At 49.3% G+C, this 25,130-nt stretch overlaps 1 protein-coding gene across 2 annotated transcripts in view; it reads right to left on the minus strand.

Annotated features, from left to right (window-relative positions):
• The window catches only part of Kcnk5 (potassium two pore domain channel subfamily K member 5), a 43,662-nt gene that overhangs the window by 11,663 nt on the left and 6,869 nt on the right, over positions 1-25,130 (minus strand). Inside the window, exon 1 of one of the 2 annotated variants that reach the window (XM_031362039.1) lies at positions 8,988-9,391. The exons of the other annotated variant lie outside the window; for it this stretch is intronic. Coding sequence (XP_031217899.1) covers positions 8,988-9,044 — 57 coding nt within the window. The 5' untranslated portion in view covers positions 9,045-9,391. Of the gene's footprint in view, positions 1-8,987; positions 9,392-25,130 lie in introns of those variants that run through there. 2 annotated transcript variants of the gene reach the window in all.

The following is a 25,130-nucleotide window of genomic DNA, read 5'->3' on the forward strand; positions in this document are numbered from 1 at the left end:
AGGATGGGGGCCATCCCTGGGTCAAGGGAGGGCTGTGGGGGAGGCAGGCAAACCCTGTTAGACAAGGCGCCCTGTTCTCAGGGTTAGAGAAACAGCTTTCACGGAGGAGGTGGCCCCTGTTCATTTGCAGTACTCTTTAACTTGGCTCCTAAACTCACAAGAGACAATATTTTCATTTTCCTCCTAAGCTTGGGAGGGTGATGGAGAGAGGAGCCGAGCCTGCACAATCCAGGCCAGGCTCCTGTTTGAGGATGGAATCGAGTTCCCCGCTTGTCACCTTCATCATAAAGCCAGCGTGATTTATTGAGGTCTTCCTACGTGCCAAGGGTTGTGCTCAGCATTTTATGTGCCTTTTAGCTCATTTAATGAGGGCAGAATTCTGCTGGGAAGACAATATCATTTTTTCCATGTTGCAAATGAGAGGCTGAGGCTGAGATAGCAAGGAAGTAGTCAGAGGTCATGATACTAAAAGCTACAAGGCTGGGACTAGAACCCAAGGCCACCTGGATCCTAATCATGGGGATCCTGTCCCCTTTCCCCACAGAGGCCACAGGAAGGAGACCTATGCACACTTCCACCCTTTCCCACCAGCTGAGAAAACAGTGCCCGAAAACCAGTCCAGCCATTCCCACCCAGTCCTCCAGTGAGCCAACATCCACACCCCCACTCTAACCTGTAGACACCAGGCATCCACACCATCCTAGTCAGGTAGGATTTTTCTTTGCATGGGGTGGGGGAAACTGTGGCCAAGGCATGAGCCTATCTCAGGGGTTGCAGCTAAGAAGCACCCATGCAGCTATTTGCTCTCTCCCACAACTCCTGTGGCTTCCCAAACATAGCCCCTCTTCCATTCCTCTATTCCTGCCCCTGGAGAATTTCAGTCCTATGGCGCTCCAAGAACCAGAATCCTCATGCTCTCACTGGCTGCCGCTGGATCCCTTCTTCAATCTTCTTCAATCGTATGGGCTCACACAGTCCCTCTGTTCTGGAAAGTCACCTCACCTGTCCACGGTACTTAAGACCTCGAATAGAGACCATCATCAGTCTCCTTTCCTCGGCTTTTCCAGACACCACTTCTTAACTGGGTAGATGCTGAGGTGATATTTGGGCACCTATGGTGACAGGTACTGATCAAAGTACTTAAAACACTTCTCTCACTGAATGGCTAGGTCCTGTAAAGCAAGTACCATTAGCCTATTCTAAAGATGAGAAAGCAGGCTCCAGTCCAAGGTAAGTGGCAGAGCTGGGATGTGAAATCAGGACCGCAGCGGTGCAGAGGGAGAAGATAGAACACTGGTTACGCTGTTTAGTACAATGAAGTCAGGTTTATAACACATTGCCTCGGGCAATCACAAAGGAAATGTTGAATGTCACGGGGGTGGTGGGGGGAGTTCCCTATAGTATAAACTCCAAGAGACTTTGTATTCCTGGAGCTTAGGCCTCTGCCTCAAAGAATTGTGCTGCTGCACAATTAAGTGCCTGTTAAGTGAATTTGAATGAAGAATGGGGTACTCCAGCCTCAGCTCATTTGTCTTCAAATGCCCACACACCCCAACATCTTTGAGCATGATTCTAAAGTTGTTTTATTCTTTTAAGATAGGGACTCATTGTGTGGCCATGGCTGGCCTGGAACTTCCTATATAGACCAAGCTGCTGGCCTCAAACTTATACAGAGATCCACCTGCCCCTGCATCTCAGTGCTGGGACTAACGGCTTGCTCCATCATGCCTGGCTATAGTTGGGTTTTAAACAGTTCTATCTGCAATGACACAGAAGCTTCTGTCCAGCAGAAACAGGGGAAGGGGAGAGGATGCAGACCCCAGAAACAGTGCGTGTCCTGGATAGGGCTGAGACTAATGACTTCCAGCCAAAGGGCAGTGCACTAGCCGAAGGGAAGGGAAGGAGCCAGGCTAGAGAGGGGATGAGGGTTAGGGGGCAGAAAGAGCCAGAGAAAAGGCTACAAGACAACAGAGCACGCAATGGCTGTGCTAGGGGAATACCCATGGGGTGACCAGGTTGTCCTTCCTGCAGGAAGGACACCTGTCACCTCCGGAAACCCTCACAAAGGCAATGGATATATAGTGAGAACAGGAAAGGGAGTATATAAGTCCATGCTGACTGATGGGCACTTCGCTGACTCTCTGCCAGCCCCTCCTCTCCAAACACACTCACGCCTAGTCACAGACGGTCCACTGAGGCAGAGACAAACTGAGCCAACTCAGATACAGGCTGTCTATACACAGAACCAGTTGGACCTACCTGGGATTGAGTTGGACAGGGTCTCCCAAAGGCTAGCAACAAGGCTTGGGTAAAGTACTTGGCTGCTCTTGGCCTGCATCTTTTGAACACAAGGGAAGCCTCCAGGACCCGGTGAGGGCTGGCCAAGTATGCCGGCTATCAGCATACTAGCACATCTGTCTTTGTCTAAATCGGGAGCGCAGACACTGTAGACAGATGAGACCTGAGTAAAGATCCACTTCCCCACAAGGACAGGAGGGAGTGGCAAATTCTGAACAGGACGAGAAGTTCACAGTCCATGCCTAAAAGGGAGGGCCAGTGAGAAGAGGTGACAGCCATGTCTTTCTCTTCCTATATCCTCATATCATTGGGCTTCCTTAGACCACATGGAGAAAGTACCATGTCTCCATAGTTAGGTGCCGTGGGCAGGAAGAAACTTGGACCCACCCTTTAGAAGGAAACCTTATCTTCCCAGGCCTCCAGTTCTGAGCCATCCCTAACAGTTTGCCAGGGTGTTTAGGGGGACAGGGGTCAGCGCTGCACTCCCCAGGTGAGGGGGGGCCAGGAGGGGACAGATGGCAACTTCTCTGAACTTAACTCCTAACTCCCCACCCTCTTACTGTTTCAAGCTTCACAATCAACAAAAGTCCGCCTGACACTGGCCTCATAGCCACTTGCTCCATGTGGTCCCTAACATGATCCCCTCCCAGGTGGGAAGCCAAGGGTAGATGAAGACCCCATGATAAATGGAAGGGTCCTCTGCACAAAAGCTAACAGCTAGATACACGTCAGGTAAACATTTGTAGTTTGGGTACAACGTCTGTCAAATTTTTTAAAGTTACAGACAGGCAGAGGTCAAAGAAGGGAGACCCCAAACCATCCCTCACACACCAAAGCAACTTAGGAATCAGGGCGGGAAAGGAGGGAATGTTGGTGTGCCCAGCTGATCAGCTGGCCCCATTCAATCTGATAATCCCCACTGAGATTTATGGACATATAAAAATATCTTGGAAGGGCCAGAGATAGCTCAGTGAAGGGCTTGGGGTGCAAGCATGGAACAGAATCTGGACTCATTCCATCTTCACCGTCCATGTAAAAAGTCCAGCATGGTGACACAAGCTTGTGATCTCAACAATGGGGAGGTGGAGGCAGGAGGATCCAGAGGCTTACTGATGAGCCAGTCTAGTTAATCAGTGAGCCTGAGGGCACCTCTAAGACCAGTCTCAAAACAGTGAGGTGGGCATCTTCTGAGATTGATCTCTGGCTCTGGTTGGCATACACAATCAAGTACATTAGCACCCCAACACACACACACACACACACACACACACACACGCACGCACGCACGCACGCACGCACGCACGCACGCACGCACGCACACATACACACACATGCACACACACGCCGGCATCTCCATTGCAGACCAGGCCAGGTCAACTCTACCTCTTGCACTATTTTCTCAACGTTAACTAGGGGTTAGGGAAGAGGTATAAGGCTTGCTTGTAGAAGATGAAATTAAGACTTTGACAATACAGAGGCAGGGACTCTCAGGCCCAGGCTGGACTGTCCAAAGAACTATATTTAAGTTTAAAATACCAAGCCCTGTAGACATGTCCACAGATTTTAAAATACTCCCTAAAAGGTGTCAAGTGTTGGTGGAGCACACTTTTAATCCTAGGCTCAGAAGGCAGACAGGAGGATTTCTGTCAGTTTGAGGCCAGCCGGCTGTACAGATGAATCCCAGAACAGCCTACACAGTGAAAACCTGTCTCCAAAAACAAACAAACAAACGAACGAACAAATAATAAATCCCCATGGTGAAACGCACATGCAATCTTAACAGTCCAGGAGAGGTGTGAGGAGAGTCACAGGTTCAAGGCCAACCTGGACTATATTACATCAAGACCCTATTTCAAAACCACACACCAAAGCCAACCAACAAGAAAACAATTTCTTTCAAAGCAAAATGAAAAACAGAGCAAAACGAAAAACATTAGCAGCCGCCTTTAGTGCGTGGTGGCATGGAGTGGGAGCTGTGGGGCTCGAGCAGGGAGCATAGGGCACGGATAAGGAATTCCTGGTATTTCTCCACTGCCTTCTCCCCAGATCAGGGTGACTGGGGTGTGGCTCAGAGGGCAGCTATAGTTCAGAGCAAGGTATAGGCAAGAGTCCATTAGTACCAACTCCCTCCTCGTGCCAGCTGGAGGCCCAGCTCACAGCAGCCTTACCTTACCCAGAGAGAGGGCAGATTATGAATAGCATCCCCTTTGAGACAGATGATGGATGGCCCGGGGGAGGGCCATACCACGTTGTTCCTTCATCAGTGTGCTTGGCTGTTAGAGCATACCAAGAACTGAGGCTCTCCAGGAACCCTTACTTAGCCTTGCTGCCCACATCTTCTCTACAAAACAACATCTGACCACAACCTCCTAAAATACCAGTTTCCTACTGCCCAGATCTTTCCTCACCTACCCCTTCTCTTCTTTAGCATGTTTAAAATACATTGCTTTCAGCAGCGAAATTTATTGAGCCCTAGCCCAGCTCCCATGTCAGGAGCCCCACTGCCAGGACCAGTTTGCCTTCTGTCTTCCCCAACCTGGCTCACACTGGAGGGGAGGCTCCTTTCCTGTCTAGACTCATATTTTGTCCTTGACGGAGTGTGTCCAGTGCCCACCCAGCCTGCTGTCCCTTCACCCACTGCAGAAGCAACCAGCCGGTGCACAGGTGAGAGAGGCTCCAAACACACACAGCAATGCACACATGCTGCCATGGTGGCCATTTAGTGAGACCCACAGCCCCAGAGCCTGGATGGAGGAGCCTGTGAGGGGCAGGGTGGGAAAATGACACATTTATTCTCTGCATGCATTAGGGACACTATACAATTATCCTACTTATGCTTGTTAGCACCAACAATCCGTGCAGGTGTTTTCCAAGACAGCATAGTAGATGGCAGAAAATGGAGCTGTGTATTTCTTGGACCAATGAAACCAGTACTATGGTAACATAACACAGTGACTGAGTTATGGGTAGGTAGCAGACACAGTGTGGATACACTGGATGAGAAGGGATGATTCATGTCCCAGGCAGGAAGTGGCAAAGAGCATGAATTTTCATCATGTGACTCAGGAGTTAGTTTGAGTTCATGAATTACTTCTGGAATTTTCTGTTGAATACTTCTGGACCGCAGCTGACCATAGGTAATCAGAAATTGTAGAAAGTGAAACCACAAAGGAAGATTACTGTTCTGTGGCTTCCTGACCTAGACAGTACCTTAACATAGGGGAGGGGAAGCCTTTAAGCTTCATCTTAGCCCCCAGAGAGAAAGTCAGGGCCTGAACTGTAAGAGTGATGTTTAAAGCTCTCCCAGGGGGTGTTAACAACTATATAGCCAATTTTCATGTGCAAGTGATGTGTCTGTGTAAACATACATACACACATGGGTGTGTGCGTGTGGAGACCAAAAACCATCCTCTGGAGTGTTCCTTAGAATCTCTCCACCTAATTTTTTTAGACAAGGTCTCTCGCTGAACCTGGATCTCACAGATTCGGTTAAGCTGGGTGGCTAGAGAACTCCAAGAATCCACCTGTCTGTGCCTCCCCTGGGCTGAGGTTAGAGGCATGTCTCTGTACCTGGATTTCCACTTGAGTACTGGATGTGAACCTAGGTTCTCCACATTGACTGTCTAAAATCATCTTTCCCATCCTCCCAAGCAATTTTCCAAACAGCTGCCCTGAACCCAAGGGATTAAGTTCTGCCCCCTCCTGCCCCCACACCCTCCCAGTCAGCACTTTGTGTGTCAATGTCCTCTCACCCACCTTTGGGATTCCCCTGCAGCTCTCACGGGCTGTCTCTCAGCAGCCTCTGTGGGGCTCAGAGGCACAGACTAGGTCTCACGCTCTCTGGAACTATGTGGAGCATATTTGTGCCAAAAGGGAGCAGCAGGGTTTTAGCAGTTCCTTCTGGGTTTCCGACTTTCACAGGCCTGGGAACCCTGTTCTCACTTGGAAGGGACAAAGAAAACAAGGCAGGTGGCCCTGTCCCCATTGTTCTCAGCCTGAGAGATGGTCACCTGCCCAGTTCCCGGCAGCCAGCACTCCTCCGTTTGGCAGGGACTGGCTAGGAATACGGTGAAAGTCTGGAGGGGGTCTGACCTCAGATGAAATGTCAGCAAGGATGCTGAGGGACCTGGAGGGCTGGAAATGCCTGTGTATGGATGCGGTCACATAACACAGCCACTTGCCCAAGAACTAGCCTTGGGGAACAAGAAAGGGCCCTTCCCTCCCAGACATGCACACCAGCTAGGCCTCTAGAGTGAAGCTCTTAGAATTTCCTTATGGCCAACAAGACAAGAAAAGGGGGGCATCTTTCATCTGCAGCATCTCTGAGCCCCAATTCACCACCACTGCTCTCCCCCAAGTGACCCAAGTCCCTGCTCTGTGCTACTATGTGCTGGACCTTGGGTTTGTGACTTCATCCCTTTCTGCCACCAGAATCCACAACCCAAAGTGCCTGGCATCTCTCTGCTCTGACCAATGCCAAGGGGGTACCCTCCACTGTATGAAAGGAAGGGCAGGGCATGGCTTCAGTGAGGCCTCACAGGCATTCCAGCCTGAGGATATGCTTTATTAGCAAGAGAGGCCTCCTTCCAAGGGTGGTTTAGGGCTCTGAGAAGAGCCCCTGGACTGAATGCATCTCTCCAGACAAAGAAGCAAGCCTTGGCCCTATTCACTCACGCTCCCATGTCAAACAGTAGGAGCTCGCCACGTCAGTCAGCATCTCCCTCTCCTCCACACAGCGGTCCTCTCAGACTTCGTACCTCTCCCACAACCCCCTCTCTGCAGCACAAGACCCTTCAAGGGGAGCCAGGATATCCAGGGAGCCCTGGATACCTCTCTTACTATTTATAGGTGAAGAATCTGCTAAGAGGGTTAGTGACATGGTTGAAACCACACGAGCACGCTGGTGGCAGAGCCATAAGAAGCCAAAGGGAAAGTAGAGTTCTTTTCCACAGAAAAACCTGACTCTCCAGTGTCAACCCTGGGACTGTGCTGGGGAATGTCACCTACAGTAGAGCAAGAACTGTACAGAGAAGACTACAAAAGAGGGCCAAAGGCAGGCAAATGCCAAAAAGTGCTGTCTTCAGGATGGCGTGTGGCTGTCACACTCAGGGACTCGCAGCCACAATGGTTACCTGTACAAGATCTGTCAGTAATGCCTGCATGGCTCATGAGGACCCATCTGCCCCTAACTGAGAAGCTAGGCCGTTGACACCCGCTAGGGAAGGGGGATTATTTTTCTTAGGGATTGCGGTTCCTTGTAGGTTACTCATGTGCACACAGATAACACTAATTAGGGGGACATGATGGCACAAGGGCCACATGTTAGGGGGAATCATGGAGAAGAGGGGGTGGGGAGAGCTGTGGTGGATATGATCAAGAACACTATGTGGAATTGTCAAAGGAAAGTTTTTTGTAAAGTTTAAAAAAAGACTCCAGGGAGACACACACCCTTATCTAACCTTGACTACATCTTTAGGGTGCGTGTACACTTCAGGCCCCCCACTTTATTCAATTCAGTTCGACCTTGAGGAGAGATGGAAGGAGTGATCACAGGAAGCCATTGCTCAAGGTTTCTAAAAACAGAACCTTGAGCGGACTACAAAGGAGGTCACCATCGGAACCGCTGACTAGCCATCTCCTCATCCACGGCAGACAACCTAGGAAAGAGCTGGCTCACCTGCAGCTCAGCTGCCCTGAGTGCACGCTTGCTTCCTGGTGTCTGTAGCCCAGGTCTGTCCTGAACATGTCTGTCTAGAAGTTCACTTCAAAGCCCCCCAAGTATCAAGTTTGGGACTCTCCCCTGGGAGCAACTCAATGGAAAAGATCCTGACTTTGGAGCAGACATCGCAGGCACTCACACCACAAGCAAGTCACCTGGGGCATGCCTTGATTTAATTATCCATACCTGTGAAATAGGAGGACCATGGTTCCACTTGAGCTAGTGTAGGAATCATGGTGCTGGGCACACAGCATGTTCTCAAAGTGGGTACTGGGAAGAAACACAGATGTGGCCATGGTTGTTCTACACACAAATCAAAAGGTCTGAGAGAGGCCTCTGTTCTGAGGGCCTGTGATGGCTGTGTGAGAGACACTGCCTCTGGCCATCACCATCCCGAAGATCAGATCGGGGCAGTGGCTCAAGCTTGATGGATTTCCGCTCGTGCTTTCCTGTAGGTACCTGCCCATGACTCATGAACTTCCTTCAATCGGGTTTCATCCCCACCATCACCTTCTCCAGTCCTCTCTCCAGTCTGTCCTTCATCACACTTCATCATGCTGTTGGGCATCTGTTTATCTGCCTCACTCTGAATATTGCCTAAATGGGTCAGAGCTGAGATGGCAGATGTCACTCACACTATTAAACCCAAAGCAGAACCCACTGGATAGCATTCCATGTTAACTAACGAATGATGGGGTTTCTGGGACATCTGCCTGCCTACCGGGGCATGATGTGAGTGCCCGCATGGCTGAGGTGGGTGGGGCACACCACTAGTGCAGAGGGTGGTATCTGCTTCCAGGCCCCAATGGCCTTCCCCCTCCACAGAGGTCCTGGCCCATTAAGTCAATTCCTTGTGGACTTTGGAACTAGATTCCAAAGGAAAGAGATTGGGTGGGGTGGGAAGGGGAAGGTGGGGCTGAGTGAGGGATATCCCAGGTGGTTGAAGATCCACAGGTCTCTTGGTGCATACCATGACCTCAGGCTCTCCTGGAAGAGGAGAAATGGGGCTTTCAGATCCCTGTAGCATCCCAGTTCTGGTGGTAGCCAGTCCTGTTCTGAGGACTCTTGCCTAGATGGCTCCTGCCTCCTCAGTAGGATGCTGGCTCCTGGCCCCTGTCATATGCTACTTCCAGGTTATACCTGCACCCTTGGAGAAGTGTGGTTGACTTTGTCTCACTGTGTCTCTCACAACGTCACAATGTAGCAAGCTTCCCCACCCTGTCTGCACATCCCTGTTTCTACCTGTAGCTGTCGGCCTGGATGATGAGTAACTAAGGACCCATCCTTAAAGGCTGGGTTTCTGATGATAAGGAGTTATAAAGCAGCCCGTTGATTATAATTTGTTTAAGATGACCAGTGGTTAAACTATAAACCTTTTCACTAATTAAAAAAAAAAAAAAAAAAAAAAAAAAGCCTACAGGGGTGCTAGGTGGCCATATTAACTCCAGAAAACACTCTACCCAATTGATTGCCTGTCTCCTTCTCGTCCAAATCTGGCCTCTAGGACCTGTCTACGAGGCTGTCATTCATCTATGCTCCAAGCATGATCTTGTCCCAACTCCACAAAGCTCCCTGCTAGCTCCTTCTGAGAGCCAACCACCTGTCACGAAACCCTTTCCTTATTGCCTGACTCTAACCTGACCCCATCCCCACCCCCCATCTCACCCCCGGCTGTGGTCCAAGCCCATTTCCTCTACTTTAGTCACTGGCTGGAGACAGACAACAGCTGGCCTCCATCCTCTCTGGAATAAATTGTACAAGAAACTGCCAGGAACCGGGCACAGGCATCTTGGCATGGTCAGTACTCTGTGGGTCAGGAGGAGGGGCAGTGCGGGATGCTTTCTCTGCCTCATTGGCTTCTGAGACCCAGAGTCAACCCACTAGAAGACTTGAGTCACAGCTTGAGACCATGATACCCCACAACCCCCAAACCATTGGTTAAGAAACAAGGGACTAAGACCCCAAATAGGCTCTCCCTCTCAAATCTCATCCCAGGGGTTCTGACTACAAGGATGACATACACAGGAACCCCAGTGGGGGGGGGTGGCCCCACCACTCACACATGTGGGAAAGCAGAGAGGCCACCCAGAATAGCTGGCTCTGCTTTTCTACCCTGCATGAATGGTCTTCTGTCCACTGATCAACACAGACCAAATACAGTGTGGGATGTGACCAGGTTAAGCAAAGTGCCATTCTGTACTGAGGTGATGGAAAAACACAGCCAGGGCTCCTCCAGGACAGAAGAGCTAGCTAGGCTGAGTTGAGGGTTGTGGTAGGAGCTGAAGAAATCTCCCACCCTCACTAACCTGAGACCAGGGACAAGCTAGGCAACAGGAAATGGAAACCTCTGCTGGCGGAGCACAAGAATCTTACCAAAGACAAGGCCAGCACTAGGGGCCAGAAGTAAGCAGGACCCTGCCCAGCTCTTACCCTGTCCCCTCTCCTTCTCCCAAGAGCTGTGGATGCTTTTGTTTTGTTATTTTAGTTTTTTTATTTTATTTTATTTTTTTTTAAACAAGGTCTCACTAGGTAGTGCAGACTGGCCTGCAATTCACTGGCCCCAAATACTGTGATCTTCTTGCCTCAGCCTTCTAAGTGCATGCTGCGTTGTTAAGCAAGAACATTCGTTCCTCCATACCAGCATGGGCCACACTCACGTCATCCCAGCACTCAGGAGAATGAGGCAGGAGGGCCCCTAGTTCAAGGACGGACAAGGCTACATAATAAGCAAAAGAAAACCCACAAATCCTCATATTGTTTAAGTCCCTAACCCCCTTCCCAGAACCCAGCAACTCCTCACGCTACCTACTGTGTGGTGAACATTCAAGCAGACCGGTCTGTCCATGCCACCTACTGCCTTGTCCCCCAAATCATGGCTTCCATTTCTTCGTTTATAAAATACACACCTCTTAACGCCTTTAATTCCAGCACTCAGGAGGCAGATCTCTAAGTTCGAGGACAGCCTGGTCTACAGGGTAAGTTCCAGGACAGCCAGAGTTACATTACATAGAAAAAATCCTGTCATGAAAAGCCAGAGAAAAAGAGGAGGGAGAGGGAAGGAGGGGGGGAGAGAGAATACAAATACTAACACCTCCCACCAGCTCACAGGATAGAGTCCTCTCAACATTATAACAAAAGGGTCCACAGCAAGCATGAAGCCAGGAAAATGCTCTTCCAGCCACAAACTTGCAGTCTATAGATGTTAAGGATTGTGGGGAAAGTTGGGCTGGGTGTTGTCATTGGTGACCAAAAGAAGAAAAAACAAATGTCATCGTATTCCCAAGTCACCCGCGGGTCAAGCAAAGAAGCAGATGCCCTCCTGTGAGCTCCCAACAGAGCAGCAGGAAGGACTATCTTGGAACTGCTAAAGGGACCATCTATCCTCACATCTGCTTAAGCAGAAGCTCCCAAGCTGGGACAGGAGTCACTTAAAAACTACCTAGAGTTTGGAGAGATGGCTCAGGAAGTTAACAGCATTTGCTGCTCTTTCAAAAGACCTGGGTTTGATTCCCAGCACCCATATGGCAGCTCACAACCATATGTCAACTCTAGTTTCAGGGAATCCAATCCCCTCTTAGGTTTTCTGGGGGAATCAGGCACACACGTGGTGCACAGACATACATGCAAGCAAAACATCATACACATAAAATAACAATAATAAAACTAACAACCTAGCATCAGACTTCATGACGCATCCTGCCCTCTTCAGGGCCCTTGGCCCTCCCCATTCTAACATGAGGCTTCGGGTCAATCCCAGGGAAAACAGGGTAAGAGAGAGATGGGAGAACAGGAGGCCTTTCTTTTCACTTCCATTCTCCCCGGGGGACTCTGAGCCATTCCTCTGTATGAGGGACAAAGGGGCAGCTGTGTCTGGCTGCTGCAGATGCCTTGTCTAGCCAGGGACCAGCACCCCACCCATATGCAGGCCGATCACTTAACCCATGTAACCCAAAGAAGGTGGGACCAGAGCCATGGCTCTTCCCTGTCCCATGCAGCTTGGAACAGAGTCAACTGATTCACTTAAGTCTTTGCTAAGCCACAGCCATGTGCCCAGAAAGGGGGAAAACAAAGGCAGGACAAGCCAATGCCTGCCCAGGAGGATCTGCTGCCAGGCAAAGGTAGAGGGTAGGCTAGCTGATGGAAGTTAGGCAAATAGATACCACAAGAGGCCACAGAACAAGAGAGCAAGCGAATAGCAGGGCCAGTCCCTGGGGTCACACTGGCCCCTTCAAGGGAAAGCAAAAGGCTGGAAGCAGGGAAACAAGGGCACAAAGACAGTGAGGGAAGGAGGCGCAGTGACACACGCCCATTATCCTGACACTCGGAGGCCAAAGCAGGAGAATCACCAACCCAAAGCTAGCCTGGGCTACATGGAAAGAATTGGTCTCAAAAATAAAACAATGCAAACCAGACAGGAATAAGCTAGGACAGAGGGAATCACTTAGACACAGATTCCACCCACTTAAAAAACAAGCCTTTCTCACCTCCCCTCTCCCCATCTTAGGGTCTTCTAAGATGTCTTGGATGTGCTATCAGCCTTCACTAGATAAGGAATACAAGATGGCTAGGCACACTCAAGTATGTGGTATTACCAGCACCCTCACATTGTGCTGTTGTGCTGTTGTGCCTGCGGCTTAGATATGATGTAAGTGCCTTTCCCCACAAAGGTTCACAAGCTGAGGTTTAATCCCCATGGTGAGATGCTAAGAGGGTGGAAATTTAATCCAACTATGGCTTTCTGAGCTGTGCCTTAGGGAGGGGATCAGGATTGGATAAAGTCATCAGGGTGGGGCTCCTATGACTGAATCCTAGCAGCCTTATAAGAGAGCAGACACACACACACACACACACACACACCATCATAGTCTCATTCTGATACTTGTTTTTCTGCATGTGCTATGATGCACCACCTCAGGACGCTGCCAGCAAGAAGCCCATCGTCAGACACAGCCCCTTGACCATGGGCTAGACCTGAGCCAAAACAAACCTCTTCACAACGCACAGAGTCATCAGTGGTATTACATTACCAGCAATAGAAAACAGAGACCAGCAAGCAGTCCAGCAGAACTTTGCACTAAGAGATAGGCTCATCTGTGCAGTCTCATGTGGCTACTGAGTGCTTGAAACTCAGCCAAGGACTGAGCAATGCAGTCTGAACTTTCTTCATTTATTCGCTTCAACAGCTTCAAGGAGAGATATCATATTAAGAAATAAAAGCACATCTCAGTATATCCCACTTGTAGAATCTATATCAAGCATGCCCTACCCGCATCTCACCCTAGGATGTGTGTGCCTTCCCTGGACTGTCAGGCTGACCAAAGCCTCAGGCCACCGTCCACAATAACCTACTTCATCTCTTGCCTGAGATCCTGTTTCCTGGTAATCTCAAACACACGGTGAGATTTCTTGGGCCCCCAAGGATTGTGGCAGGGTTGGAGGCATAGAGAGGTCAGGACCCCACTTGTTCACAGACCTCCAGAAGAGTCCTCCCCTGAGCAAGACACCAATCAGCCCAGGTAATAGCCAGCTGGCTGTACAATGAATGGAGCTATATGCCTTCTTTAGCCCGTGTTAGGCTAGGTGACCAGTCTTAAACTTAAACGAGTGCGTGCTCTTGTGTGTATGTGTGTGTATGTGTGTACGTGTGTGTACGCGCACATGCATGTCTTCCTCAATCACTTTCCCTTTATTTTTCTCTCAATAAACCCAGAGCTCACTGCCGGCTAGCAGGGCTTGCCGACAAGCCCCAGGAACTCGCCTGCCTGCTTCCTCAGCCTTGGAACTGTAGACACACATTGCACTATTGCGGCTGGCTCTTCACATGGTTATGGAAATCTGAACTCAGTTAAGACAATGGAACCACCTCCCTAGCCTGGTCTCAAACCTCCAAACTTGTTTCTTCCAGGCCCTGAGTGCCTACTGCAGATGGCATTATTGCTCAGCAGGCTACACAGTTTCAGAAAGTTAGTTAACTGAACTGAAAGACCTCTCTCCCACTGTTCACTGACTACTGAAGGGGTACTGGCTTTAGAGGACGGTCTGTTAAAACCAGCCTTGTGTTCCCCCACACTTTAAAAACAACCAGGGTACAAAGGGTGAACGTGCATTCCGTGCCATAAAAAAAAAAAAAATCAAGTTCTTTGTTATAAACACAATACAACTGCATTACAGAAAATGTGCAGGCAGAAAGAGAAAAAGCCATCAATAATCCAGTCCCCAAAGCTTGGCCCTGCCTAGCTTCTGTTTTTAAATTGAGTTTCTGTGACTCAGTGCTAAACTTACATCCATCCCCCAGGCTTGTTTTTGTAAACCTAAAGTGTGGCTTGAACCTCAAACCTGCTTTTAAAATCACTCAATGGAAACCACCGTGCCCCAGGCCATTCAGGCTTCAGGGCTTCCACACCGTCTGGATAGGGTAACACAGGCTGAGGCATACCAATTTGATGATCAATAAACACAGGTTACAACTGTGGGAGCAGAGTCATGGGGCAGAGTGTACAAGAGTATGAGGACAGATGGGAAACTGGCTTCAGGAAGCTTAGTACTGAAATTCCCCTGAAATTTTAAGCTATGAACATAAAGAAGGTCTGGGGGACAGTGCCTACAAAACAAACAAATGCAAAAATACATAATAATGACACCCACCCCAACAGACCAAGCAGGGGAACTGATGACTCAGAGCTTCACAAAAATGTCAAAACACACCTCTGCTCATCTCCAGTGCAGAAGGTAGCAGCAGAAACCTTCTAGAATTGTACCCCAAAGTGCCCTCCATGACGCTAAAGTTGCACCTCCTCTGCTGGGAGTGGGAGGCCAATGCCAGGCAAAATCCTAGAGCGCCGTTGACACACTTTCACCAGCAACCTATGGACCTGCCTGACTGACAAAATGTCCCAGCCAAGACAGGCTGAGCAGATGAGGGCAGAGCGGTCAGCTGCAGGGCACTTGCTGAATGGAGAGAGCCTGCCTAGACCATTTTCTGGATTGAAGGTGGGCACACTGACCTTTGGCACGGGTGACCTGGGACATAACTACATCTAGCCTTGAAGGCTGCTGGCAGGCAAAGAGGCGGAGGGGAACAAATTACCTTGACTCCAGCCGTTCATTAATGGTTGTTCATTAATGATTACCCTCCTTACAGGGTCCTGGGTTTCACAGGCAACAGGGCACAAATCAAGAGCCCTGTGGAGAGGGTGGGAAAGAAAATGGACATGACAAAACTCCAGAGCCGTGTACTGAGAGACGAGGCTCAGAGGAAGGCAACCCCCAGACCCAGCACCAGAAGATACCACCATGCAGGGGATAACATCCCAACCTGCCTTCATTTTCTTACTGGGAGGACCTATGGTGGCTACAGTTTGCTCTGCTCCTGCCTGTTTCTGAGCACCGTATGGTTACTACCCCCAATACCTGCTAAGCCCCGCTGACTTCAAAGAAGGATGCTTGGCATCCAGTACTCTCTTCATTCCCACAGCCCTTTAGATCAGCACGGGAGCATACGACTGGCACTCCCTGTTTCATTGGCCTTGGTGAGCAAGCCTTTAGCTCAGAGAGCTGCAATGGCCTGGCCTAGTCACACAGCAGATGAGGCTCCCCAACACAGGCTAGTGAGATCCACTCACTGGGCCATTCCAATGGAAATAGGGCTGAGTTCAGAGTCTAGGAGAGGGGACCCAGTGAGTGTGGAAAAGCTATTAATCAGGACAACCTCCCTCTTCCTGCTACCTACCTTGGGGGTGCTGACAAGACACTCCCACACCAGCCTGCCCCCGCTTAGCCTGCTCAGCACTCACCCCCTCGGTGGCTCTGGAGGGGCCAGGGATGATGGGAGGGGAAGGGCATCCTTCCAAAGCCAACATTGGCAGGATGCATTCCACAGCCCAGGGGACACGAGTTTTGTTTGAACAGCAATGATAGGGAGGAATGGGTCTGTCCTTCATTCTACTCCAGGGTCTGTGGACAGGTGCCTACTTCATCCTGCTTGGGGGATGGGGCACAAGAGCAGCAAGAACCCTATAGTACACACAAAGGCCACCGAGCCAAAATAAACACCCATAAAGCACTCCTCTCTCTCCTCTCCCACCCAGCCCTCAGCATACTACAAGTAACCTAGTTGTCCCTGGCAGGGCTGTGTCTGGGTGGCATGTGAACCATTGGAGGAAAGACTAAAGATTCTCTCTGGACCTAACCTATGTGTCCTATGGGGAGGGAGGAGGAGTCACTAACCCTGGGGAGGCCAAGTAGAGGTGCCTGTCCCAAGTGTGGGTCTAAGTGGGAGAGGTGACAGGTAACACTTCACAAATAATGATTACACTCCCCCTCCAGCTCCTTAACTCTTTCTCATGGGGTCCTTTCTGACTGCCCCCTGGCCCAAAGGATAGGAGGCTAGCCAGGTGGGGGGGGTGTTGTAAATGGAGGCAGGGAACAAGCTGGAGGTATAGGCATTGTTGACAGTTCTTGACTAACCAAGGCTTTCCTGATTTGAAAGTCCTCATGCCTAAAGTGGTAAACAAACCTATGTATGTGGTCTACTCAGGCAGGACAAGGTACCTGGAGTATCAAGAGTTCCAAAGAGTATTGCTCAGGGCAACTCCTGAAGCTTGGAGCAACCGGGAGGGTGGAGAAGGCGAGGCCCTGAAGGCTGGGTAGCTCAGAGTGCTTGCCTAGCATGCATGAAGTGCTGGGTTCCATGACCAGCACCAAAAGAAAATGGTCATGGTGGTGCACATGCTTGCAATGCCACTCGGGGGGGGGGGGGGGGGGGGGGGGGGGGGGTAGAGGTTCAAGGTCATCCTTAGTTATACGGCAAGTTCAAAGCCAGCCTGGGCTACCTGAGACTCTTTCAAAAAAAGGCAAAAAAACAAAATCAAAGAGTGATTTGTGGCCTAGCACGTCTCTAAAAAGAGCAGCTTTGCAGCCCTCTGGCTCCAGACATGCCTGGGTGCATACAGACACTTAGCTGGGTGATCTTGGCTATGTTATTCAACTGTGTGCAAGAATCCTTACCTCATACCACTCATTGCTGCTATGTGCCTGCCTCTCTTTGCCACCCTTACTAAGTCATCTATAACAGTAGATCTCAAAGTCACCAGGCACGGTGGCACATGCCTTTAATTCCAACACTCCAGAGGCAGAAGCAGAAGGATCAATGAGATCCCAGCCAGTCAGATCTTTATGGTGAGTTCAAGACCACCCAGGACTACCATAGTGAGACTATCTCAAAAAGGAGTCAGGATGACATAAACCTCAAAGGTCTTTGTCAAAGTGCATGCTACAGGCACGCAGGGCTGCAGAGTACCTCCCATGGAGGACTGACCTCAAGTGCTCTGTCTGCAAGGTCCACTAGGCTCAGCGAAAGGAATCCTAAGATCTCAAGATCAACAGATCACCTCCCCATTCCCACCCGCCAGGCCACTGTGAGGGAGGATTTGTCATCAGAGGCCTTGGGTGGTGACCAGGAGAGCCACTGACAGGTGTGGTAACACCTTTGACTGACTGACCTGCCCTCTGAGGCCACTTTCCCCCCAAAGCCTTCCCTTCCTTAATTGCTTGCCCCCCAGCTGTAATTGCTCTTCATTGCATTTCCCCACCCCTTGTAAGCACAGATGTCTTAGACAAAGTTGTGTAACTTTCTCTAAAGGGCTGGGCCTTGGCTCCAGGAGGCTGCTTAAATAACGACTCAGCTCTTCCAGCCTTAACATTTTTTAAGCTTTGTTGCCAGGAGAGGGGTCCTCCATGTAAATCACCTCCTGCAACCTCCACCATGGGCAGGAGATACCAGCCAACCAACAGCTCTCTGGATGCAGATTCTCAGGTAGCTGAGTCCAATGCTAGAGTGAGGTAGAGGGTGGGAGTGGGTCTCAGTCAGAGGCCTTCTGCCCCAGGCTCTAGCCTGGCCCAGAAAAACATCCTTTCTGCCCTACTGGGAGCTTCCACACTGACAACATTTACCTTTTCTTCCCACCAGTGCCCATCACCAGAGAAGCCAGCCCCCCGCAGGTCTCAGGGAGGGCGACGCTGGGCAGGCTAGGGTAAGAAGTAAAACATAAGAAGGATCTGCACCCCAAAACACAATCAACACCTTTATGACTTAAAAGCAATGTTACGAGGATATGGAGGGCTACAGAGTTCTGATCCCAGAAACCAAGTCACACCTCGAAGGGTCACCTGAGGCAGTGGTGAGATGGGAGACAGAGACAGGAGAATTTCCAGAAGTTCACAGTCCAGCTGGCCTGCTATACAAGGGAGTGAACAAGACTCGTCTCTAACAAGGTGAAAAGAAAGGATTTAACCCCCCACCCCATGCTGCACCAGGGACATGCACACTCACATACACCAACGTGCATGGACACACAAGGATATCGAACATCCATGTGTGTTTAGAAATGGGATAAGAATTACCTCTGTGAAGAAAGGCCCACAGCTAGACCTGCAAGCAGTTCTGCTCCATTAACCTGAATTTGCATGTCTACGAGAAACTTCCAACCTGCAGCTCACAGGTCACATGCATCCCAGGAGACCTACACATTTGGCCTCATATATTCGCATATTCGTGTCATGTAATGTTAACAGGTTAGACACCCCTTTAAGACAGTTCTGCCAAGAGCTTAGTCACTCCCTTAGCTGGCCTTGGTTTTCAATCCAACAAGTGGGATGGGTATGCATTTGTCTATGGGGGAGGAGCACGGAGAGGGTCCCTTCCTGTGTTAGGCTCATGGAAGAGACAGAACAAAGGTGTCAAATGAATGGTTCTGCAGACCCTTGGAAAAGGCAGGGTGGAGGGAGGGTAGGGTGAGCACAAAGCCTGCATCTGCAAGCTTTTTAGAAGATTAGGTGAGGTCACACCTAGGTGCTATAGGAAACACCCTGCAAACACTGTGTTCCCTCCCTGTGTGGTAGGTCAAGGGGTGGAAAGACCCAACGTGGCTGTGGTCTAGATCTGTCACACCACAGGCCCTATCAGCCAGAGAGGCACCTCCTCTCCTGCAAACAGTCCTGGCCTCAGAGCTCCTCCTGGCAAGGCTCTGAAGATTAAACAAGGGCAAGGGCATACACACATACAGATGGCCCACCCCAGCCCATCCACATCACATTTACCCTCCTCATTTCCCCAGAACACAACCCAAAGGCATTCCTGAAGTTGCAGGAAGGACCAGGAGTGGGCACAACATCCTTAAAGAGATGGAGATGCACACATGTGTGTGTGCATGCTTAGTGAGTCTGCACTCAGCACAAGCTTCTTATTGCTGCAAGAAGACCTGGATATTTGAACTTTCGAGTTCCTTGAAAGTAGAAACCACAGCTTCTTGCTCCAACCCCAGCACCCAGCAGACTGAAGACCAGGACTTGGCAACCACAACCTGGGCATCCAGCATCCCAGGAAAAGCTTGGGGAAATGTTGACAAAACAAAGCATGCCAGGGTGGAGCTGGGGGTGAACAAATGTAAAGGGGCAAGGTGGGGTGGGGTTAGTAATTGTCCTAGGGTTTATATTGCTGTGATAAAATACCACAACCAAAAGTAATTTGGGAAGAGCTGGTTATTTTTGGCTTATACTTCTACATCACTGTCCATCATTGAAGGAAGTCAGGGCAGGAACCTGGAGGCAAGAACTGATGCAGAGGCCACAGAAGAATGCCACTTACTAGCTTGCTCACCTAGCTTTCTGGCACACAGGACCAGCCCAGGAGTGACATCACCCACAGTGAGCTGGGCCCTCCCCACATCAACCATCAATCAAGACAATGCACCAAAGGCTTGGCTCCAGGTCATCTGGTGGAGGCCTTTTTTTTTTTAGTTCATGTTCCCTTTTCCCAAATGACTCTAGCTTATGTCAAGTTAACATAAAACTATTCAGCATTGGAATAAACTCTTTTAATTGCATTTAAAAGTTTTTATTGTGTATGGGTGCGTTCGAGTCATGGCGCAAATGTCATAGAGGTCAGAGGACATGTTTCAGGATCAGTTCTCTCCCACGTTTTATCAGGCTTGAGAGTAAGCACCTTAACCTGCTGGGCCATCTTACTACTGTAAACATTGATCACTTCTTTCAAAGCCTGTGAGAGACCAAGACCTCTACCTGGCTAAAGTCACCTCACTTTGATCTTATGAAGGCCTGGCCTCTCCCTCATCAGACTTTCACTAGAAGGTGCATGCCACTGAGAACCTGCGCATGACAGAACATGAAGCAAGTGCTTACCTTCACAATGGGCATCTTGAGAACTGGGCCTCATCACACAAGTCTGGGGACAGGGAGATGTGCCATGTTGAGCCCTTATAACTTAAAGGCACTCCAGTCCCTCTTCATAGATGGATGAACATGAGATGATAAATCTGGCCAGAGTCACATAGCACAAACTAATGTGTAGAGTAAGACTGGGATCATGATCAAATTTTGTCCTCACAAGGGGTCAAATAAAGGTTTCCTTTCCCTATCCCTAAGTATAGGTCAATTCAGACAAGTAGAGGAGTCTTGAGATGTGCAGTCTCCCAGATGAGACTCGTAAGATTCCTGGTGGCCTACAGGACCAGTCTCCAAGCTACACAATAGAGTCAAGCTAGTCCTTCCATCAACTATCCTGCATAGGTTCTCAGACAAGCATCCCCCTTTGTAGGAAGAAGGACTTGGTTAAACAGCTGCAGTGAGATTACAGTAGGGCATGGGAGAGTGGTGACAACAGCCAGAAGTACACAGTCCTGCCTAAATATTTCAGCAGGAAGCCTAAATATTTGGATGGGTAAGAGAAAAAAGAATGCATGTTGCAAAGCTAACCAAAGAGCCCTGGCCATCAAGAGAGCATCAAGAGTGCTGGTACTGTCTTGCCTCTAAGGAAGGTCCAACGTGGCTGCCAACTCTGCACAGCCACCACCTAAGGAAAATGGTCCTGAGGCTACCTGGATCCAGGCTTCTCCAGGAGGAAAGATTTAAGCAAGACTTGAGACTGGAAAGGAGAAAACACATTTTCAAGCATTGATTATAACCATCAGGGAATGAACTGAGTTGATTGGAAAGGAATAGAAAATGGTGGGCAGCGTGAAGAAGAACTTGCTGGGATCTATCATCCTCCTTGCCACCAGTCTCTAGATTAAGAACACAATGCATGGCAAGGCCTATGTGGAGGTCAAAGACAAGATGCCCGGCAAAAGGGGATACGGAGAGCAGCTGACACTTAGGTCCTCTGTTATAGGTTGTAAGCCCTGATACAGTGGAGTAGGCATCCCATGGAGGAGACAACTTGCTCACGGTCACACCCATCACCACCCTGAATGCTTGGCCCTGTGTACCAAAAGGCTCTGAGACACCAGGCCTATGTAGCGTTTTTCCATTTTTCAGCCTCCCTCTCCTCTTGCTTCTTCAACCATCAACACAGCAGACCTCGTAGCAAAGTGGTTCCAAGCTCGAGGACTGGGTGCCAGTCTTTATCAGTCTCCTAATCACAAGGTCTCAGACATGCCGCAACCTCTGTGGTTGCATTGGTTACTTTTCTTGTTGCTGTAATCAAATACCTGACAACAATTTTAGAAAGAAGGGCTTATTCTGGCTTTCGAAGGTCAAGAGTATATACTCCACCCGGGCATAGAAGACATGGGCATTCTGGTCTTCTAAACTCTACCTAGACGGCCCACTAAGCCTCTGCTTATAGCAAGCATCTTCTACATCCTTCATGCATACCAGTTCCAAAGCCCTACAGGTCATGTGGCCAGGTTTATCACAGAAACGACCCCCCAATTCCTGGTACCATTTCACCTTTCTCACTGCTGTTACAAAATACCTAACAAAAATTTTAAGAAAGGGAGGGTCTTCAGGGCTGGAGAGATAGCTCAGTGTTTTTTTTTTCAAGGATTTATTTATTATATGTAAATACACAGTAGCTGTGAGCCACCATGTGGTTGCTGGGACTTAAACTCAGGACCTTTGGAAGAACAGTCAGTCAGTGCTCTTACCCGCTGAGCCATCTCTCCAACCCGCACTTGTTGCTTTTGCGGAGAGACCCCAGGTTCAATTCCAAGAACTGATATGGTGGCTCACAGCCATCCATAAGTACAGTCCTAGATCGGAAGCCCTCTTCTGACTTCTGCGGGCAGGGCACCAGATAAGCACACGGTGCACACACATACATACACGCAGGCAAAACATTACTACATATAAACATTTTGTATGCATATAAGAGATAGAAGTAATTTTTAAAGGGGTCCTATTTGAGCCCGCTCTGAGGGTGCACAGCATGGGAGTCAGGACAGCAGAAGCGTGAGGTAGCTGTTCATATTGTGTCCTTTGTCAGGAAGCAAAAAATGAATGCTGGGGTTCGGCTCGCTTCCGCCTTTCTCTTCAGTCTGGAGACCCCAATGTGATGATGCTGCCTATATTCAGGGGTGTCTTCCTGGATAGAGGGCGATTCTAAAGCCAGCCAGCTTGACAGTGAAGACCACCACAGTGGTCTGTTCTATTCTGCTGCTGCTTATTTTTGCTTCTGTGAGGTGATGATGGTGTCTGCTGACTCAGTGAGACACTACATGCCAGTGGTTCTCCCAGCTCACCGCCAAGGAGGTTCTTAGTAACAGTCTCTCCTCCTAGCCCATGCCTGTGTTCCGGCCATTAGCTCTACTAACTACTTATGGGCAAGACCAAGGCTTAGTTGACCAGAGAGTGAGCCTCAGCTTTGTTGTGTAGACTCAGGCGAAGACAATAGCAGTTAAGTCCTAACCCACAGTTCTAGAGATACAGAAAATGGGCCAGTCCCTTGCCTAGCACAGCAAGCAGGAGCCCACGGTGTGCTCACAGGCCTGCGACCCATGTGTCTGTGACGCACACGACTGGCTATTCCAGGTACACTCACTAACACTAACCTCCTGGGAGCTCCTTGTTCTTCCTTCTGCAGACTAGGGTTCCCCTGAGGATAGAGGCTGGTTTTTTTTTCAGAGTCTGATTTCCCCAGAGAAAGGGTTCTTCTACAGACTTCTGGAAATGGCAACTGAAACCTCCAAGGCCCTGCAACCGTGTCCTCCCCTGCAGCCTCCGCCATCTGCCGCCCATCATTCAGCACGTCAGTCAGTCTGCGTTTCCCCTCATTTCGCCACCCCAGAGCAATTTCCTCTCCCCAGCAAGACTGAGCTCAGGGGCTCAAGACCCTCCAGTTTTTTGGTTTTTTTGTTTTTTGTTTTTCTAAGGCTTCCTGCACAGAAAAGCTGGCCAGCAAGAGAAGGGCCCCTTCTCTGCCCCATTAGGGTTTCTGGTTACTTAAGCATTGGGGTTAAGCCTCACAAAAGGCTTCAAGAAGAGCTTTGGTATCCATCCCATCCTTTCCCACAAAAGGACAAGTGGGAAAGGTAGCCTGGAATGGAGTGTCTGGGTAGACGACCCCAGACCCGGACCTGCACAGGGAAAGGGCACCTTAATTAGGTGAGGGAGCTGAAGGCTCTGAGCTTTCTGGGAAAAGCCACACTCCATTTCACCAGAAGCTGAAAGGAAGGAGGAGGCGTCCTTATCAGAACACTCACAAAGTGAGTGGCTTGGCCTACGGAAATTTAATTTCAGTCAGAATATTCCACTGTTTGCAAGTTGTAAATGGCTGTGAAGAAGGAGGGAACGTTCTGTAAAGTTATCCACTTCCCCTCCTTGAAAATGGCAAACATTTGATGGAGTTCAAATTCCTTGGCTACACTCACAAGGCTCTGTCATCCGACCCTCACCTCTCTGGCCTGTGGCTGCACCTCAAGCCCCATCAGGCTAAATTATACCTCTCTGGGGGCCTCGGAAGGGGAAGATCCACTCTATCCTTCCCCACTGCCCCCCCTCATGTCGTTCTTTAAAATATTCCGTTGAGGGGCTGGAGAGCTGCCTCAATGGTTGAGTGCACTGGCTGCTCTTCCAGCAGGACTAGGGTTTAAGTCCCAGCAGCCACATAGCAGCCCACAACCATCTGTAACTCAAGTTAAGGGATCCAAGGCCTCTGCTGCCTTCCTCATTCGCTGCGCACACATGATACACAGACATACATGCAGTTAAAATGCCCATACACATAAAAAATGACAATAAAATCCATTATTCAGTTGACAGTTGGGATGTGGCTCACCGAGAGCACGTTTGCTTAGCATATGCCAGGCCTGGGGTTCCACTTTCATCACAGCAAAAATAGAATGCAAACAAATTGGGTTGATATAGACCCAGAAGCACATGTGTACATTATATGGCAGGACTATATTTAACTTTTTAAAGAACCTCCATACTGTTTTCCAATGGCTGTGCCATGTTACACATCAAAAGACAAACACTGCATGATTTAATCTACCCAACGTATTTGAGGGCAGCAAATTCACAAACACAAAGCATAATGGTGGTTACCAGTGGCTGGGTGGAAAAGGTGGGGAGAGGTGTTGATGGGTGGGAAGTTTCAGTTCTACAAAAAGAAAGGGTTATCAACACAGATCTGAGGCACAACAGTGAGAACCTAGTTATCACTGAGTGATGCACAAAACTGCCAAAGATAGTACATTTGACTTTTTTTTAAAAGATTTACTTTTATTTTTTAATTACATGTGTATGTATGTGACTGTATGTGTGTGTCTATTTCTGTGTGTGTGTGTGTGTGTGTGTGTGTGTGTGTAGGTGGAGGCACATCACATGAGGGCAGGTATCCTTGGAGGCTAGGAAAAAGTATCAGTGCCACACAGTGCTGGGAGCTGAACTTGGGTCCTCTACAAGACTTGCTCTTAACTGCTGAACCATCTCTCCAGACCCCATATTTGTTTTTTATAACTAAAAAAACATTCGAAGCCAGCTTTGTCTACAGAGTCCTACAAGTTCCAGGAGAGCCAGAGCTACATAGAGAAACCCTGCCTTAAAAAACAAAACAAACAAACAAAAAAACAAAACAAAAAAAACAAAAACAAAAAAAAAACCTAAAAACAAGTAAGTGAAAAATAAATTCAGGGCTGAGAAAGCAGCTCGCTTGGTATGGTGTATGTGTCGAACATGCACTAAGGCCTTGTGCACTAAGCTAGAAGGGTCTTCTTGGGCCAGCGAAATGGCTCCATGGGTAAAGACACCTGCTGCCAAGCCTGACAACCTGAGTTTGATCCCTGGGACTCACCACTCATAGAAGAGAGTCAACTTG

Source organism: Mastomys coucha, unplaced genomic scaffold (assembly GCF_008632895.1).
Source record: "Mastomys coucha isolate ucsf_1 unplaced genomic scaffold, UCSF_Mcou_1 pScaffold9, whole genome shotgun sequence".
NCBI classification, from domain to species: Eukaryota; Metazoa; Chordata; class Mammalia; order Rodentia; family Muridae; genus Mastomys; species Mastomys coucha.